Genomic DNA, 20,738 nt, shown 5'->3' with positions numbered 1-20,738 from the left:
TGTATTTCTCATTAGAATAAAATTTTTATATTGATGCATGATAAATGGATTGCTAATGTAAACTGTATTAGCTGTTTTGAGGTCAAGAATTTACGTATAAACCAAATTAACACAATGCGGTATAATACATGTCACAGAGACAAAAACCCCACTCTGCTCAAAAAAACGCCATCCAATCAATTTTATAAACACATTCTAATATATTTGCATTTATGTTGTTCATAAATAGTGGTGTTGGCTTTTTTTTCTGCATGAAGACAGAAAGTAGTGTAGGTCCTACAATTTTTACTTATTTTAATAATATTCAAGAAAACAGGTTGTGTCTTACTCTTAGCTAGGTGACTTCTTTTTTTGTCTATCAATTAAACCAGCATTGTAATTGATCCTGTTAAGGACTCCATAAAATTTCACAATTTATTCTCAGTATTATTGAGCAGAATTTCTACTAAGCTTTAGACATGAGGAGAAAACTGGGGGGGGGACAGAGAAGGCATCATGATCTGAAGTAGCAATTAGTGCATGGAATCCCTGGAATTATGAAGCTAATAAGCACAGCTCATACTGCTGTTCCAAGGTATAGGGCAATGTGGATTAAAGAATATGGGATGATGATACAAGGGGGATCTGAAGGGGTGTGGGAGTTGGAACTGAAGAATACAGAGTTCTGGGCATATATACTATGCCATAAACACATTCAATTCACGTATCTAAACAAGCCAGGAAAAAAAAAATTAGTTCTTTTAGGTTCAAAACTGGCCATGCGAATATGAGTAGGCAATGAATTGTTGAATTTCTTCAGAATTCAGAGTATTAATTTTAAGTTGAGAAAATGAAATCTTATATCCCTGTTACACTGAAGTGTCAGCTCTGATGTGCAATGTTAAGACAAGAAAATAAACATATTAAAAGATGGAAACACCTGTTCAGGGATGAGAAATTGCTGCAGTCATGAAAAGAAAGGAAAATGGAGGTGGTTTATACAGGATGGCTTTTTGCTTTTTAGTTATTCGAGTTCAAATGGACTGGTCACAACTGCTTTGGCAGCAAGTTGCTATACCTTTCCTACTTCCATTTTTGCATCATATAGTTCATGCTTTCGTGATGTACTTCTAAGACTTTACCTGTACGTCTTTATGGACATTTTTCAAACAATAGTACAAAAAAATATTCATCCTTTGAATCCAAAGAATCATAAATATTCAGTTGGCCAGCCTGTATCCTCATTTTTAGCCTTTAGAAGTTATTTTAGACTCAGGTTTCCAGACATCAAAGTCAGTCAGTAGCTTTTCAATTCAGACATTGCATCTGAGAACATTTTTGCTAGTGTTTCATCTGATTATTAGCTATGATTTCTGGTGATACTTTTCCAAATAAAGGAGCAGCCTGAATAGGAGGCTGTTGCTCATTTCTTTGTTCCATGAAGATCTTCATTTGTATGAGCCTTCCACACTCAGTTGAACTGAGATTAAAGCGAATAATAATCATACTGGTTCCACTCAACAGCTTGGGTTATTCACTGGAATTTAATAGTTGATAGAAGCTCCTGAGAGGTTTAAGCAACAGCTATCATTACTTACCATCCAAAGTCACAGATTAAGAAATTAAATTGTAGCTGAAAGTAAGGATTGTTTCATCTAAAGGAGGATCAGTTTGCATACTCAATGTAGTCAATAGCTTTCAACTCTAATTAGTGTGTCAACTGAGCAAATAGATGACTTCCAACTTTTAATGTTTCTTTAAAAATGGAATGGTTTCAAGTTCCTTTCTGAATACATTTCTGCATAAGCTCTTACCGCTTGCTTCATACAAATCTATACTAGTGTTCTATATAGGGTAAATGAAGCAGAAGGCAGGTTGCATTTATCCTATGACAAGATGAAAAGCTGATTATGCAGATGAGTGCAGATGAAGTGGAAACCTCTCGGAGATTAGGTTTTGCTCTCAGTGTGCCCTACATTGCAGCCTGACATGATCATTTCATGTTGGTTGCTTTTTGTGAACTCTGCCTCCATATACACCACATGCTCGCAAAAAGGGCAGTTACTAACAGAGTAATTGTTAATCTTTATTTGAAAATACTAAACATCAGAAGAGAAAATCTTACTTTCAGCCAGGTTTTTTTGCCATTCCCTAGTCTGCAGACATGTCTCAATTTGCAGCATATGAGCCAGTATTTATGTACAGGCTATCAGTTGATAGAAGAACTTCAGGTAAAAAGGAGAAAACTTAATTTGTTAAGATTTCAAAAGGAAATGATATTGTGAGTGGCCTGAAGTGATAGGAATCTGACAATCCCCAGTGTTTCAAATGGAGGTGGATGATTTCTGTTAAGTGAGATCACATTTGTTTACAAAAAATCTGCAGTGAGCTAATAAAGAATTTAATAAGCCTACCAAATATTAATGAAGCTCAGCAGAACCAAATGCGACAGTTTCAGGAGGCTGTAAATTACGGTGAGAAAGGGTATTTCATTGCAATGTTTCAGTAAACACCAATGGGAATCACAAGACCATGTCTTTCTCCCATTTGTCTGTTACTCAGAATATTTTAATTGTAACTCTCTGTTACTTCTGAATTGTCTCTATTATTTTCACCTAAGTAAGTTGTTCCAAAAGCCCTTTGTTTCCCTCACGATGCCTTCCAGAATGGAGTACTTTCAGTGAAGAGTAGCAGGAATGGAAGATTACTTGCAAAAAACCCAATGTTTAGACCAATAAATTAGGTCATTTTCTTGCTCCACCTAAAATTCTGTCCCTTGAAATAACTAAGTATTTTGTAAGGTCCTTTAGGAAACAAGCCTGTGTTGTGATTTACCTCTTCAAGCAGTGTTAGAAGTAAAGGGTAACAGGATTCCTTGTCCTCTAATGCTGCAGTTCAGATTTATGTCTGGTTTACTTAAGGGCCAATTGCAATTTCTGCGGTAAGCGGTAGCTCCATGATTGGCAGTGATGCTCTTCCAGGCGGAGAACAGATTTGGTGGATTACGCAAAGGCAGTTTATGACAAAAATACACAGGCAGGAGCCTTGATGCGTTAGCACCCCGCAAACCCGCACTTCGCTGGAGAATCTCTTTCCCGACACGTTAAGCGGCAAGAATAAATGGCACAGCGACGGCCCTCCCAGAGAGCCACAAAATCCGTCCGGCCCGTCGCCAGCGTTCCGCAGGGGACGGCAGAGGCCGCCCACCGCCCCGCACGCCTGCAGCCGCAGCCCCGATGCCGGGGGCTCCCGCTGCCCACCGCCGCCTGCCCTCAGTGCCGGGCGGCCGCGCAGCCCCGCAGCCCCGCGATTGGTCACTTCCTCTGTCAATCCCTTCGTGTCACCTCCCCCGCCGTCAGGGGCTGGTGAGGCACGCGCACAGCCAGGGGCTCCTGCGTCGGGAATGAGCTGGACGGCCGGGACCGGGGCTAGGGCTGGCTCGGGGCGAGCTCCGGGGTCAGGGCTAGCTCGGGGTGGCTGCAGTCGCGCAGCCACTCAGCATCGCATGTCCTCCGCTGCACCTCAGACAGCAGCGGGAGCATCTGAACCCAGGGCTCCGCTTCTCGCAAGGTAATGCCCTTTCGTTTGCTCCTCTACCTCTCTGCCCATCTGCTCGGTTCCCTGCAGTAGCTTCTGTCGCAATCGAATGGATTAGAAAATAAAACCACTAACTCAAGACTGCAAAGAAGGGATCTAGTTCGTCCTCATTTGCATCTCGTCCGCTTGCTCGATGTTTACTTATAAATAGCTTCTTCTGCGGGATCATAAAAACTGGGATCTCTTAGTTTCTCTTGCGCTCCTGAGAAAGCCCGTGACTTTCCTCCCTGCCCCCTTCCCTCCCCCTTTCCTGTCAGCGCTGTTAATGTAAGTTGTTACTGGATTACTTCCTCCCGCCCCAAAATTACTCTTAAATCTGTATGCTCTTTTTTCTTCTAAATTAAAGTATGGGATGGGCACAGTGAAGTGGGGGATGCAGATTGTTACAATTCTGTAGCTTTTGGCGAGTGCAAATAGCCTCATGCACTCAGGAGGGCAGAGGAGTGGAAAACACATGATAAATATTTACAACGTTCAGACAATCTGTTACTCTATATTGTAAAGCTCATGGGAGTCACCATTGCAGGTGAGGCTGCTGAACTGTTACCCTGTGGTAGCATGCATTTGTGTAATGACATTTCCAAATATCTTTTACAAGTAGGAAAAGGACACATAATGTCATTCCAAAGAAATCCTTCTCTTGCTGTCTTGCATGGTCTCCTTTCTTCAGCACAATGTTGAATCACATTATGATACAACTGACAGAGAGTTGGTCCGGGAACTGTATATACTTAGTCCTTCCGGCCGTCCCACTGACTTGTCTTGTGATACCAGTTTTCCCAAGAGTGTAACAGGAATCATAGTGGGTCCTTACTTTCTTGGAGTCTCACAGAAAATGAATCAACACTTTAAAATAGCTGAGAAATTATAGAAAATATTTGATTATTTTCCTAATTTTAGTTATTTCTATCCATCCTTTGAATTGTTTGTGATGATATAATGATCATTTTACTTGTAGAAATGCTTTGTGCAAGTGTTATCATTAAACCATCATGACACATTTAAGAATTTTTCCACAAGTATATCTATCTGTAATATTACTATGAAGTAAATCACTTACACATGATGATCTGAAACTTTCACTTTTCAGGTAGCTTGGCCTGTGCTTGCAGGTGAATTGGCTTGTTTTGGTAAGTTTCTGCAGAAATAGTTCAGCCACTTTGAATTAAATGGACAATGGAAGAGAGAAAGAAGAAATGCTTTTTGTCTTACTAAAAAAAAAGAAACTGTCAATCCATAACATCATTAACTTATTTTGAAGGACTGTAGACAGAATGTGTAAGGGTAGAGAGCTGCTGTTTGGTATGAAATCAAGCCATCTTGTGAAATGCCTTTTTAACAATGGAAATTGGTTTTGACTTGAGTGCCACCTATCTCATTAAAAGTCAAGTGCCATGAACATGCATGTTTCCTTGTGGGTTTTTATAGATGTTTCTGTAAGGTATACAGCTGCATTGGCCTGGGTGACTTAATCATGTAGTAAGTAGTGAACAGCAGGTGAATGTTTCCCTAATATTTTGCAACTTGTTAGGGTAAGACTGAAGTACTGATCCATGATTCAATCCTTGTTCTCTTAATTTAAAAAATAAATTGTTAATTCTTTTCAAAGAAGAAATCAGCCTGTTACTGTAAGATGATGACAAACTGGAGAAAATCTCACTCTGAGAAAGCTTAACGATTAGAAACCAAAGACCTCTTTTTGTGGAAGCTATAAGCAAATATCAAATAGAAAATTGAGAAATGGCTGCCTTTCAAAATAAGTGCCAAGGTAGTGAATGTCAGCTTTATACTGACATCTGTTAAGGATATAAAAATGTGGCGAAGAGCCAATTCTGTCTGGGACATGAAGAACTGCTGGGGTTTTGTTTGTGGATTTTGGTTTGGTTTTATTTGTGGTTTTTGTGGTTTTTTGGTTTTGGGTTGGTTTTTTTGGTTTTTTTGGTTCGATTTCCTAACTAAGAAAAGACTTAACAACCCACTTTTTCTCTGGCAGCAAAAACAGATAATTTTTCTGCTTTGTTTAAGAACAGCTCTTGATTAAATTTGTCTATGTAAAGAAGTATGTAAAAAGCATTCTGCTTTTTACTATATAGTATTTGAGAACTGAATGAGAAAAAATTTCCCTGTGCCTCTGTATTAGTGTTTTCAAAAATTAGCAGCCCTTTCTCCACCCAGGCTTGCTGGCATCTGAGAACATTTGTCAGCTTTTAAATCTGGTTTAGCTATTTTGGCATGAAAGAAATTCTTCTAGCTTAGATGTCATAAGATTTTCAAAATATATAATCTGAATGTATATTTCATTAGTTTTAGGTATCATGAAGAGCACCAAAAAGGCAGGACACTGTCTGTCGTGGAGTGATCAAATAGATATAACTCAATGGAATCTGAACCTTAATTGGATATAAATTGTTTCTACTGTTTCGGCATTTTTATATATTTATACATTATTCCTCTATGCCCAACCCCATTTTTTATTATTAATAACCATGTCTCCCTGCTATTTCTAGTTGTGACCATCCAGGTTTATTTGCACATACTTGGAGACAGTAAGAGTAAAGGCTGCATTAATATTTTAATGACCAAGCACAACAAGCAGTCCTTGTAATTTTTGTTGATTATTTTTATCTGGTTGTGCGCTTAATTATCTGTTTAATTCAATCGTCCTCTGTGACAGTGGAGCCTATAGACTCTAGAGCTGCCAGCAACAGGGAGACTGAGGGAGGTTTTTGCTGTTTGCCATGATCATTTAAAACCTTATGCACTTTCATAATGTCTTTCCAGATTAACGTTTGTGATTTTGCTTCCCTGTAAGTGTTGCCAGAGTAGAGTTATAGTATGTATAGTGAGTCTCAGCACTTGCATCTGAGAACAGGGAAAGAAAGCACACAAAATGTACTGCATGAATTCTTATCCAAGTAACTGTCTCCTAGTCCTGCAGATATTGCTATTTTTTCCCTTCCCATAGAAGGTTGAACCTCTGATCATTATTTTGGACATTCAGCTTGATTTTCAATCCAGTTCTGTGTGGTGATAATGGATGGCTTAGTATCTCCATGATACCATATATATTTTGTTGAGTTGGGCCCTTAGAAAATTATGTAAGACCTGTAAATTCTTAATATTGAATTGCTTCTGTCCTCCATTTAAGGCGTTGTTAAATCTTATAAATTATTTTAAATGGTATTACTGAAATCTTGAAGTAAAATCAGTATTTATTACATCAAGATTTAACTTGACATATTTCTCAAAGCCATTCTTTTTATCTTGCTATATTTTAAGCTTATTACACTGAAATAGTGTGTCTTCATGTTTTAATCTTCTTGCTTTTTTTCCATGAGGGTTGTCTTGTTGTTAAAGTTAGATCCCTGTGGGGGGATCTATGCAACCTGTTTAATCTTAAAACAATTTGAGTTTTATAAATACTTGTAAACATTATTATTGGAAAAAGTGCATTTGCCTATTGACACACTTGAAAAATTTAATGAAAATTCCAAGTACGGTCTTCTATGATAGGCCCCAGACCAAGAAAATCACAATGATGTATAAGCAATTAACCATTTTCTAGACTTTTAAATGTTAATTGATTTGCATAGGATAGATAAACAAGACTAAATGTATATATAAAACCCAATACTTAAGTACTTATTTGTTTAACAGGCCTTTGGAAAACCAGTTATCTCTCCTCCGAGATGGATAGGAACTTGGTTTATAATTTTTTGTTAATTGTAGTCATATGTCAAAAACATTTAGCTGTGTATGAAATGCTGCTAGCAAAAAGTTGCACTGAAGAAAACAAATATAACCATATTTCTCTGCTTTAACACTTCCTTCTTTGAAGTGTTAATATGATCATCATGAGTCATTACATCCCATTTTATCCAGTACAACCAAGGTTTTCAAAACGTGAATGATAAATATAATTTTTGACACAACCCAGTATTCCTTAAGGATAAAGTAATTCCAAGATCACTGAAGTGAAGGGGGAAAAGTTAAAAAGCATTCTGAGTTTATTCTCAAATTTGCATTACTTTTTTTTTTTTTAATATTTTACAATATGCATAATTAAAGATAGATTCGTTAACTTGTTAAATACATTATTTCAGAAAATTGTTCTTGCTCCCTGAGAACTTAATGTGGAACAGCATCTTTGACCTTTCACTGCAGAAAGATATATTCAAAGCTTGCTGGATTTTATGGAAGGATTCTCCTAAAGGTATAATATGTTTTTATTAGAGGGTTTTCTAATTGCTGTTATTATTCTTTTAAATTTAATTTTTCTTCTGTCTTCACTACTGAAGCTTCCTTGGAACTTACACCTCCTTTTGCAGTTGGTCCAAACTTTTTGCAGCTGGAAATACTTTCCTTGCTCATGAAATAGCTCAAAGATACAACATAGCCTTTTAGTTTTCTTCTCCTTTGCTTTTCTTAACTACTCTATTGGGTTTAAAGTTCAGAATATATGGGTATGCCAGATGTATCTCTGAAAGTGAAGTTTGGCAAAAGACCTTTGGTCTGAAAGGCTAGGTACTAAATAAATGCTTCATTTAAATATCATCATGGCACTAACAAGCATGGACATGCAATAATTAAAAAAAAATCTGATGTCTTTGTTTAGTGAAACTAAAGATGCTAAGCAATACAAAACAGAACAAGATGCAGCTCTTGCCTTAAGACTTTGCTGTCTGAACATGCAAAATTAAAGCTTTTGGACAAAGATTAAGAAGACGACAATTCTTTTATTTAAAAAATATTTATTTAATTCATGTTGCTTTTCTGTACAAATATCCTGTACTTACTGCCAGAAGCGTAAACAAGCTACTGTGTATCCTGTAAAAATTAACCATTGATAAAGTATAAAATAAAAATTGTTTCCCCTAGGTTAAAACTGGGAAAAATCACGTGTGCAGTTTTAGACCAAAGTCATAATTGATCTTGAAAGTTGATCTTGAAAGTTAATATTATTTTGATCTTGGTCTTGAAAGTTTATATTATTTTGTTTGACTATCAGTGCAAAGTTTTGTTTTGTTTTACTTTCCCTGATAATATAGTACGTTTCTATTGGAATATAGAAAGATTACATTTTAGACATGTGAATAGAGGTCTGTACAAGCTGTTTTGGTCTAATATGGCTTTTTTTTTTGTTTATTACTTGAAAATCAGCTGGCTTGAGTAGTACAGCTGTTCATTAAGACCTCTGGATCCTGAGGCAAAGGATCTTTCTTCTTGCTTGTTATTTTTACATCACTGTATGGTTTCAGCCCCTCTATATTAGCCCTTGTACACATACCCAGAAATAATTTTCAATTTTAAGTTGTAGGATTTAATTGTGAGTATTCATTTTAGGTACAGAAATTTTTAGGGGACAGTTATTTGTTTGAGTAAGGTATATATATGCTACATTAATGCATAATTAATAAAGTGCAGAATACCATGTAATGCTGTTGAAGGGGAATAAACCCTGTCTTTATTTTAAGATAGATTAAATAATTCTTTTTAATTTCCAGATTTGGTAAAATACTCTTCTTACCAGCAAAGAGAGTTTGGGGTATTGTTTGTTTGTTTGTTTATAAGTATCTTTTGAATCCCTTTGAATCGTGTTTGTGCATGTATCCTCTAGATATGGTGAGAGTGTAAGTCAAGTTGCCATAATAATATCGGACCTGCTACCTTAGCCCTTCTGAATTTTGGGTAGACATACTCAGTGGATTTCCCTGTTTCTTATGTGGTATGAAATGAAGAAAACATGATCTGGAGTATGGTGAAGATGACTTTGGCCTTCGTTGAGGAAGGTGGAAAGTAACTGGTTTTGCAGGCTTGGACTAGCAGATGTCGGCCAGGAGGGCAGCCTCATCCTCTGGAGTACTGTAATATCTATTAGATATAAAAGTTTCCTTCAGAAAATAAGATCTGAGAGTCAATGCTGGTGCTCAAAACAAGGTCTGGCTGGTGTTTCGTGTATCACTCAAAATGGAGCTTCTTCCTGTTTCATCTGCCATGTACATAAACTTGTTTTCTGATACTCAATTTAGAAAAAACAGCAAGACTGATTACTGCCATCTATACTGAATTTGGTCAGGCACGTTTCATTATAAGACCCCCTTTTCAGTTATAACTTTGTGGCATTCAGTTATGTCAGCTGCAATTCTCCCTGTCAAATCTTCCCCTCTGAAAAGTTTTTCCGTAAAAAATCTTAGTAAAAAACTAAAAGGCAGTTGTTTTTGCAAGTAAAACTGAAGGAGTGGGGTGAGAAATGACAAATATAGTTTTGATCATGTTATAATCTATTAAACCCATTTAATATCTTTAAATTCTGTAAGAATTGCTATTGTCATCACTTAGAAAAAACTCCCTTATTTATAAGGCTGTGAAACTTGGGAATGACATCTTGCATCAAGTCCTGTATGCTGAATGTATTTTTTATCTGGAATGCAATGTTTGTAGTGATACTTGCAGTTTGCCTCTTCAGCAGTCAGAAAACTCTGTTCGAGTCCAAAAAAAACCTGAAGCAAGATGGTTGACTCATCTGTTCTCTTGGTTCTTTCCCTGCTAAGTGCCCAGGAGCAGAAGAATATAAAAACCTGACTGAAGTACAGAGGGGTTTAGTTTGTTTGTTTAAATGCTGTACTTCTTGAAATATTCCATTTCAAACAGACTGTTACTATGTTAACAGTGATTTCATTGGGATATGTGTTGCCATTGCTCACTCTTTAATGTTTGCTGGTTTACTACTTATTACATTAAAGACTTTTCATAGTTGTAATATTGCAGAATCTTTTATTAGCAACCTCTTAAACAGTCAAATAGGAGAGTTTGTGATGGAAATATCATTTGTTAACTTGTTACAAATTCGTCACCTTTCTCAAACAGATTTGAGCAAATATGTTCTGTGGTGTGGTTGAACTCTGCCAACAAAATTTTAGTAGTGATGAGGACATGTGGGTCATCTTTTTTCCTTTTTTTTTTTTTTTTAACTTGCTGACACAGTTGTGTGAGGAAAAACAACATATTGCTTTACTAAGTTGTAGGCTATAAAAGGATGAGAACTTTCATGTCAGTCTTTTTTGGGGGGGGAGAGGTCTCATTGCTGTCTGTAACTGAAATTACAAAAGCTGTAATTAGCACAGATAAAATAGTATCAGAAAAAAACACCTCCAACAAACACTTGTACAAATTATTTTGTGTATTTCCAAATTATGGCGGGTTATATTCAGAAAGTACTCTTGAGTAGAAGAAAAACATATTACTTGCTATCAGTTTCCATTAGCATCTGCCAGTGCTTCCAGTGTACTTCCTTCTCAGTTTGCTTAGTCATAATGTTTTAATCTCCAAGAATCAGCCCATACCCTAACTAAGCTCCTTAAAAGAAGAATTATTTGTCTTTCTATAATCACTAGTAGTTCCAAATGCAGTTATTTCCTTCTTTATACTCCAAGTTCAAAACTAGACCTGGCAGGAAATTTTTTTTTTTTTTTTGGTAAGTTACTTATTAAAGAAATGATACATTAGATTTCTTGCTCAACCTGCAGTATAGTGATAAAACTCTTATCTGGATTTTTAAAAATAGACTTTTCAAATATTACATGCTGTGTTCTTTCTTTCCCCTTCTCTTTTTGCTGTAAAAGACAGGAGTGTCATCCGGGATTATTATTTATTTATTTAATTATTTTCCATCTGTGTAATTTTTTTCTACCATTGAAAAAGCCAATGGCAAAAATTTAATTCAGTGAAATTCTGAAAAAAAAAAAAAAAGTACTTTTAAGTTGGGAATATTTGGAACAATTAGAATGTAGGAACAGCCTACAGAGCTTTTCTTTTTTAAATTTTGTATTTAGCCATCTCAGAAAATGGGTTTGAGGAATTAGGGGAATAATCCTATATATTTTAAATATTTCATATTGGGTTTCTAAATATGCTCCATGCTTCTCTTTTTTTCTTCCTTTTCATGTGCTTTCTTCTGTAATAATGCACTAACAAGCAAAATTCAGTTCGAGTCTTTAACATCTTAATATTTCTGTGGAATTGTAATGTTCTGTTTCAACTGTAATCATCAGCAGAAAATTTTTTGTTTTAAGAGAGATTTCTGTTATGTGATCTTCATTCCAGCATCACTCTTAAAATGTACATCACCTTTTAGATGAAATATAAATATCGTAAAGCCTGTAATTATTACACATTTCAAGATAATGGCTTTCCGTAATCTTGTGATAGTTTCTTCTTTTGTTAAAATTTATTGTGTGTTACTCCAAGAGATTTCAATGAAATACTTAGTCTAATTGGAAGACAAAACATTCTGTGAACTTTAAGATGAATTAGGTGACAAAATTTAATAGCAAATCTAAAAGTGCTTATTATCTGGAGATTATATTTCCCTTTTATATGTGTTCCATCTATTCTCATCCATGTAATGGTGGTTGTCATACAGAAAGAGTTCTTTTGTCAGATCGTTACCCTATATCCATTCCTTTGATTCCTGTTGTGTAGACTTGCTGCTACCAAGTGATTTACCAAGGCTGTCTTGTGGCCTCAGACAGCTTTGTGAGAAACCAGAAGCATGTGTTTGTGGTTCTTCACATATACCACTTTTATGAGGAAGTGAAAATGAGACTTTCTCATTTTTAGCAGAGCATAAATATCCTGGTCTGGTCATATGTTGATATTGTAATTTGGAAATCAATAGGAAACCATGAATGTGGTTTGATTGGTGGATGATTAAAAGGATGGTTTACCTCTTTATGGATCAAGTTTTGTTGTTTCAAACACTATATAAACTACCTGGTCCATCTTTACTGTGCTAGCGGCCATTTGAGTGTACCTCGGAAGACGTATTGGCTCTAATGCATCAGGAGTGTCAGGTAACCTGGAGCTTCTATTAGGGTTACAAGAGCACCATTAGTTCATCTAATTAGTTGTAGCTTGCTAATGCTTTGTGAATCAAAAGAGTCTGCCTAATATAATTTCCTACAAATCTGAAAAGAAGCCTTATGTTTGCATACCTTTTAATTGTAAGCAATGCAGAAGTTCCTTACAAAACATTAAAACCTCTTCTTCCTGCATACAGTCAAAGCTGATCTCGGAGAAAGTAGTTCTTCATGTTGGTCCTGCCTAAGCTAGCACAAGTTGCTATAGAAGCGTTAGTCTCTTAAAGCTATATTGGCTCACTTTTGTGGCTGTTGGAAGAAAGATGGAGAATTATTTGGCACAATATTTTGCTGGAAGTAGGTAAAAAGATTGATATGGTAACAGATATACTTGTTATTATTAGTTTCTGGTTTGGAGGTCTGTAATGTTTTCAATTTGCAGAAAGATGGGCATGCTAGAGGAACATTTTCAGGAAAATATCCACTGTTTAGATGGAATATTGTTTTTTCTCAAGGCATAGAAAATGGGCAGCGTTTTGACTGCTCAAAGTTTTGTGTTTGAGAAGAGGGGTTTCAAGCACATATCTGTATCTGCATAAATCTTTGGCTAACTTCTGGCATTTGAAGATCAACGGGGTGTTTTCTTCTCCTCACTCTGTTATCCATTTTAATATCTCCTTCATCCTCATTGTTCTGTCTTGTCCTTTGAGTTTGTATTTTCTGTCATTCTGTCTTTCAAATTCAAAATCATATAAGAAAGAAGTCAGCACTGAAATATGGATTTTAAGGAGTATATTTTATTGTTTTTTAAGTTTATAGCAGGTACTTGGTTTTAAGCAGAGATTGCAACACAATATCAGGAGAAACATGTTTATAGGAAGTGTAGTACTGGAAACCTTTTTTTCTTTTATGGGTCATGTATCTACTGTAAAATGGAAGCTACTAACAGAAGGGCATGCCAGAATTTTTGTTGAAGGAACACTATGGTGAGTTAAGCTGTTTTATAAGCAACCAATACTAAGAAATGCACTGAATAGGAAAGATCAGTTTCAAGAATATCATTGACATACATCTCATTCTGAGGTCTTTGAAAAATAGCTTTCTAAAGATACCCTTATGATGGTTTAGTGGTGGATTTGGCAGTGTCAGGTTTACGGTTGGACTCTATGATCTTAAAGGTCTTTTCCAACCTAAATGATTCTATGATAGTTATTACCCTTTAAGGTATCCTTTTTAAATTTTTCTGCTTTTGCAATAGCAATTTTTTATAATTCCCTGTTCCTTGGTTGAAAGGCTTATGTAGCTTCTCCTCACCATGTGGCTTTTAGAAAGGGGTCACTAGCAAGTTAGTGCAGATGGATGGAACTAGTTGGAACTAGAACTATATGGTTGTAATAAGGAAAAATATCAGTATGCCTGGCATTTAACTTAGATAAATTGTAATGGAGGTCACCTGGCTCAAATCATAGGAGCAAGAATCTGAATAAAGGGACTTTCTTGCTAAGAGTACAACTAAAAATATTAGGAATTGTGATGTTTTGTAGTGAAGAAGGTCATTGTTTTAAAAATATTGTTATCATTTCAGAAACTAAACTATTAGTGAAGTCAGTAATTTCCATATCATTCTAGTTTTCCAGTGTATGTTTTTTTTAAACAATTTTAGAGATGAGGTGGTGTAATATATGTATTTTATGTTTGTGTCCCAACCCGACTAGTCAAATGTAATATAAAGTTTAAGTATAAATGGTGAGCATTAGTTCTAAACCCCAAAGTATCATCATTGCTTTTTTTCATCTCTTGTGTACTAAAAAGGTAATACGCTTATTTGGAACTATTACAAATGAGACAGTGGTCTGTAAAGGACCAGGAACAACTATGGGGCAGTTTGGCTTCTAGAGTGTATTTGTTTCTAGTGAGATGTCATCATATTATTTTGTCAACCTAGAAACTTTTAAAACCAATTAACTTTGCATGACATGTGTAGATTATAATTTTTTGAAGTTATGATTTTAGATTTCAAGATACTCAGATTTCCTTATCTTCAGATCACAAAGATAGTGTATTCAGAAGGCTGAGTTTCAGATTACTTTGTTTCATGGACTCAGTCCTGTGTTGGATTAATTTGAACAGAATGACGTAGCCAAAGATTGTTCAGGATCCAAGGCATTTTGACATGCTTTTCTGGTATTTTATTTATCAATTTGTTTGTATATTTACTACATTTTGCATTTATGCTTAAAATTTGTATTGGTGTACAAAGCTCTGCTTTATTGTGGATAAATTTAACGACTTTCAACCTTGTGTTCTGTGTTATTCCTTAATGTTTCATGTGAATTTGTTAGCTATAGTCTAATATGTTTTAATACTTGTGCCATTGGATGAGATCTGTAATTTAATAAAGCACTTCTCTGGCATAGACTCTATTTCTTATTCCTTAACAACTCTTTGCTAGCTCAGTACTTTCGAAGCTGAGAACAGTGGTATTTTAAACTAACAGTAGGCAGTAGTGTTCAAACTATTACACAAATTCTTAAATATTCCAATTATAGACCTGGCTTCCTAAGAGCACATTTTGAACAGCAAAATGGATGGATGTGTTGTCCCTAGACTTTGAGAAGCGCTAAATCTGGGACATACTTTGTTGTTATTGAACTAAAAAAAAAAATAAAAAAAATCCTTTAATTTACAAAAATTCACTCCCTGTAATAAATTTTGCAAACAGAAGTAGGATTATTAACAGATTGCAAAATGAACAGAAAAGCTGGGGAACTAGTGCTGTAATTAAGTTTGAAAGTCCTTAACCAGTTTCTTTTCCTTAACATAGTTCTCCTGATAGTTTCTTATAATGCTGCTGCTCCTGGAGCAAAGAGTTCACTTTGTTTCCTTATGGAATATTATTAAAAGACTGAATAAGATGTGGAAGGCACTGGAGAGAAAAAGGTTTCCTTAGTAAAGAGTGTATCTATTAATAGAAATAAGCTTCAAATTGCCACTAAACAGTGCAGCAGTACATGGTATCACGTTATCTTTTAAATCAATGAAAAATTTGATAAAGAATATTTCTTTGGCCTAATAGTAACAGTGTTCTTTCTGTTACTGCTATTGTTATTATTACTGGTTTTCTCTAAAGCTCACTTTTAATATGATTTAAAGTATGTGTAAATTTTTTCATTATAAGGAGGGGTATTATGTTCTCTTCAAGGTGATTGTACATTTTAATGTGTCAGTATGTGTGCATCAAACCCAATGTTTAGTTTGATGTAACTAAGAAGAGATCTAATGAGGTGTAACCTGTAAAACAGGCCTAAGCTGGCCTGACAGGTTGTTGTCAAAGTTGGTACCATTAAACAAACAAACAAACAAACAAACAAAAAAAAATCTTCAATAGATTTATTTGCTTGTAACTGAAAAAGAGCTTTTAGTTGCAATATGATTTAAGGGAGAGCGATAAGTCTCATTTCAGTCATGTAATGACTTAAAGATCAGATTAGATTAGAGAAACTGCTTGTGTTTTGGGAGGGCATAGCCTAGCAAATTTGTGTGGCAGAGGTGAGGGCTAGCTAGTTCTCTACACATTTATTCTTTTGTCCAAAAAAAAAAAAAAAAAGTACTCTTCAGAATTGAGCTGAGTTTCACCTTATGATACCACAGAGTCATTTGAGGATATTAAATTTTACCATAATGTCTGGGTCTATAGCTACTGGGTCTATAGTTTCCATGATGCTATTTCCTTCTAGTCACTTAATCATATTTCAGTGAGAAAATGCAGTGTCATTTGAGGTGAAACAAAGGAACACATAAAATAATACAGACTAATTTAACTAAGTTTTTTTCTAGATAAGACTGTGAAATATGCATAGTACAACCTTGCTCCATTTATTAAAAAATCCCCACCAAAAATTCCCTTTTTTCCTATTGCTCCTTTTATTGTTTTCTAAATCAATTCAGTGACAAATACTTTCGATGTGATGCATCATCTTCCTTAACGCTAAGCATAGATTTGGTCTCTTTGGGATATCCACCCTCACTCTCACTAGCTAGGTTTTTCCCAGTTGACTATTCTTCTTCCTAGTTTAACAGCTGTGTGTTGCCAGTGGACCAAAATATGGACTGTGCCATCCATTTCCTTGCCTAGTAACTCTTGAAATTCTGCTCCTCAGTAAACTTCTGTAAGTAAAAACTGGCTCAGCATGCATTAGCTGGCACTGCTGAGCATTCATTTATGGAAATGTCCACGTGTTAACTAGCTCATGTTTGATGGAGCTCACCACAGTAGATTTCTTGAGGGGCAGTTTTGAGGGGCAGTAGATTACTTGAGGGGCACCTTAGCTTTGGCTAAGGTGAGGTACTGACAAACTGCTAGCATAAAGGGTGTTCTCTACTGCTTGGGTGAAGAGTGAGTAGGTTCAAGACTGCTCCTGTGATGAAAAAATCTTCTTTGATGCTTATTATTTTTGTATGCAGAACTACTTAGTTGCATCTGCCAGTGACACACCCTGTGGCTGCATGATCACTCATTTTCACACTAGAAAAGCAGCAGGCATGCACAGCTGAAGACAGGGAAGACTAGAAGTGAGGCTGTGCTTTTTGGCAGCACTCAGACTTGTCCATATTTTGAACTCCAAACTCAGGCAATGAGTTAAAACAAGAATACAGGAAGAAACAGTATGGCATAATTTTCTCAGAAGTTCTTGTAGGCCTATGAAACAAGCCTGTCTTCAACAGAAGTACTGACTAAAGGTTTTGCATCTTTCCTACACCTTCCAATACCTGGATGAGATTCTGAATCATGCCATGTAGCTATCGACTGCTGGTGAACAGAATTAGGAAGCTGATCCGGAAGACTGTTCTTGCTGTTAGTCTCTCTCCTTAGGATCACTCCTCTGTCTTCAAGGATTATGTATGGAAATTAAGAGTTTTGCTAGCATGAAGAGTGATACTACTCAAAGTAAATGGAAAGTTTGAAATTATTTAAAGAACATTATAAACAGATGCAATGCTTTAACAAAACTTAAGATCAAAATCACTGTAATAAATGACTACTTGCTGGTAGGATAGGTTTTGTCTAAATGCTGCTTGCTTCTTAGAGTTAGGATTTGCTAATTACTTATGAAATTATGCCAACAAGTTATCACATTTAACTCCCTGCATAATAAAAACTGATACAATGCTAGTATATTGAAAAATACATAAAACTGAAATATGTGACATGGTAACGTGACACCTTCCTTTTAACTAGTGTTGCCTGAGACTGAATTTTACTATTTTGGAATGACAGAAAGTTATCCCGTATTTATGTTTTGAAAGCTGAAAACTGAAATTCCTGCATTTTTCAACAAAGAGAAGCCCTGGAGTCAGCGCTCTCCAGCTTTGCATGCTGCTGGATTCGCTGCTGAACTTTAGGTCTTTCCCTGATGCTTAGGTGTTTCCTAGTGACTGCAGACTTCTTTACTTGTGGTAGTAGAGTTCTTTCTGGAAAAAAGCCAATTTAGTGATCAAAATTAGTAAACCATCTTCTATTATGATGTGTCGAATGTAAATAGATCTAATCTGTAGCAAGAAAATACAATGTGATGCAAAGGAAAAGAAATTACAGAGCTCAATAAACTTACCTGTAGTAGTACAATTACACTATTATATGTTGAATCAAAATAGATTTATATGGTACCTATATGCTAGCCAAGTAAACAGAACCTGATTTTTTTTTTTTTTTTTTTTTTTTTTAAATTCTTGCAAGTTTTTTTGATGTCATGGCAGTTTCACAGATAAATAGTAGAAGAAATTGTTCAGCCTTTTATTTTTTTTTAATGTTTTCTTGGTAAATAGAGCAGCAAGAGCTAATTACATTTTAATGGTGTTGCTGGTTGCGGTGACTGAGAGAAAAGGCAACGTAAGTGCTTGAATGGTTCTTTTTTACTAAATGTTCAACAGCAACTTTTAACAGAGGGCAATAAGATACAACATTTAAAAGTAAATTGCATTTCAGATGTGTGGTTTAGTGAACATTTTGTGGCCTTATGGAACAGTTCTCTTAACTGAGAACCTTGGAGACAGAAGAATTATGTATGAGAGAAGGACTATGAGTGTTAGCAATGTCATCCTTTTTGTGTCAGATTTTTCAAGGTAAGAGATTTGTATCAGAAAACACTGAGGGAAGATTGTTCTTCTGCAGGCTTGTTATTTGTCATATTAAATTTGCCATAATCAAGTTTGACAGGCTTCTCTTTATTTTTCCCAGCAGACAATATTATTGTTGAAGATTAGTCAGATGCCTTCTGTCCATTCCCTGCCTCACATGCTATGTCATGCAAGCTTTGGAATACTTAGCACATAATTTAAACGAATGACTAATTTGGCAAGCATAATGGAAGGCACGCATACTATCCTTCAATTGCACAAACCCATTATGGAGCTTTGTTACATCAGCTTCTATCTTCCAGAGGGCAAAGTCAGAGGATTTACTTACAAGGGCTGTTTAACACTGAATAGAACCAGTAAACGTTTCTGTAGCTGCTATCAAGTAAGGGAGAGGTTACAGATGGAGCTGAAAGAACAGCCATATGAAAACTTTGGAGATATTATTTTCAAGCAAACTACCACAAAAGACATTCTCATTGAACTGTACAAACTAACTGCTGAAAAGGAAAAACTGTTATCCAGTCTTTTGAGATCACATCATATTCTGGACCTTAACACAGGACATCAAGAGAGAAAGCGACAGGATGTTTCTGGAGTCCCAAAACTTAAAAGTGATGATTACTTCAGTTTTACACATCAGCAGAACTTCTTTCTGGTTTCCACACATAGAGACAATTTGAATCACAAAAAATTGAAGAAATATAGAAGGAAAGAGAGCTTTGAGGAGTTCAGGCACCAGAAAGGGCGGAAAAAGATACATGAACAACATTTTTCTTTACTGAGCACACAAAACATGCAACTGGAAAATAAGAGAATGCTCCCAACAAGATTTCCTACCAAGAGTTTTCCCAGTTCCTTTTCTGCCTCCAGTTGGCTACCAATAAAAGGTAAGGATGATTTACCAGTAGACAATAGTATACAACCAGAAAGGTGGATAAAAGAGGGGTGTTTTCTTGAAAGCAACAAAGCTGTGAAACTGGATGCTGACTTACCAAGTTCTAGCTCAAAAGACAATGACACAGTCACAGTTGAACTAGTGGATAATGGAGAATGCATCCCTGAAGTTATGAAAGTGCAACAGAGTATCTCTTTGGTAAAGTCATCTGAGGACAGTCTATCTAGCAAACTCGAGACATTAAGTAAATCTGCAGCTGCTAAAAGCTTGAAAAGTAGCAAGTATGCTGAGCCAGTATGCAGGGAGAAACCAGGAATCACAGTTGTTGCTGAAGTACAGGACTCAGAAGCTTGTATTAAAAAAGTTGACAAACACCCTTCAGAGTCTTTACCTGATTTTCACACAGATAAAGAAACCATTCCTCCTGTTCTCACAACAGTAAGTAATGAGTTTATATTAAGAACTGACATATACTCCGTAGATGAAGCTGCTGGAGACTCTAAAAACGCTGTGCTGAAGGAAGAGGAGCAAGGCGGCTCTGGTTTGCAGTACAAAGCAGAGAGAGTGCACATTACTGATGAGTCACGCAACCTTGTGGGAGCAGTCAATAAAGCTCTTCTGAGAGTTATTCGGAGCGACAGTTTAGATGAAGCTGCAGAATGGAAGAGACTGCAACAAATTACAAGAGTAGACAGAAACCTGCCAGGCTCAATATATGAGAAAAGAACCACGGTATCCCGGGGAAGCAACAAGCATTTATTTTTGGACTTGCCTGTAAATGAAAGTCCTGGTCTTTCTCAGACAAGTAATAATCTTAAACTGGAAGAGAAAAAGCTGCATTCACCCTCGTTAGTATCAGTGAGTAATGTTTTTAGTAATTCATATCCTCTATCTAATACACACAAACAAATGTCACCTATTCCTTCTCCGTTATCTTCGAGACTGCCTAGCCCACAGCTGCATCATCGGATTCTCCCATTGCCAACACAGAACACCGAGGACGAATCTGTGTTCCCTGATTATGGCCATGGGAGACATGGGGCTATAAACCTCTCTCTTGGTGATTTGGAGCCACAGTTTTATCTGAAGTTTTCTGAACCTGGAGAATCGGGATTTGCCACCAGACAACGAGGCCTACATCAGAATGCAACTGCAGGGCATTTTGAAAAGCATGCCATACAAGAAAAATTAACTACTGAGACGCAGCAGAATTTCTGTCCAGGTCAGTCCTATTTCATTTTTTAAACTAACAGAATTGACCAGCCATGAAA

General features: G+C 36.1%; 1 protein-coding gene across 1 annotated transcript; it reads left to right on the top strand.

Moving 5' to 3' along the window:
* The first annotated feature begins 3,040 nt into the window (after positions 1-3,040).
* On the top strand, positions 3,041-20,454 carry LOC115607265 (formin-1-like). Its single transcript, XM_030484361.1, has 3 exons — positions 3,041-3,549; positions 18,676-20,325; positions 20,409-20,454. Exons 2-3 carry the CDS (start codon positions 18,778-18,780, stop codon positions 20,415-20,417), a joined length of 1,557 nt encoding a protein of 518 aa, XP_030340221.1. The 5' UTR covers positions 3,041-3,549; positions 18,676-18,777; the 3' UTR covers positions 20,418-20,454.
* The last annotated feature ends 284 nt before the right edge of the window (positions 20,455-20,738 follow it).

Source organism: Strigops habroptila, chromosome 4 (assembly GCF_004027225.2).
Source record: "Strigops habroptila isolate Jane chromosome 4, bStrHab1.2.pri, whole genome shotgun sequence".
NCBI classification, from domain to species: domain Eukaryota; kingdom Metazoa; phylum Chordata; class Aves; order Psittaciformes; family Psittacidae; genus Strigops; species Strigops habroptila.
The sequence above is the reverse complement of the archived record's forward strand: the minus strand, read 5'-3'. Positions and strand labels throughout refer to the sequence as shown.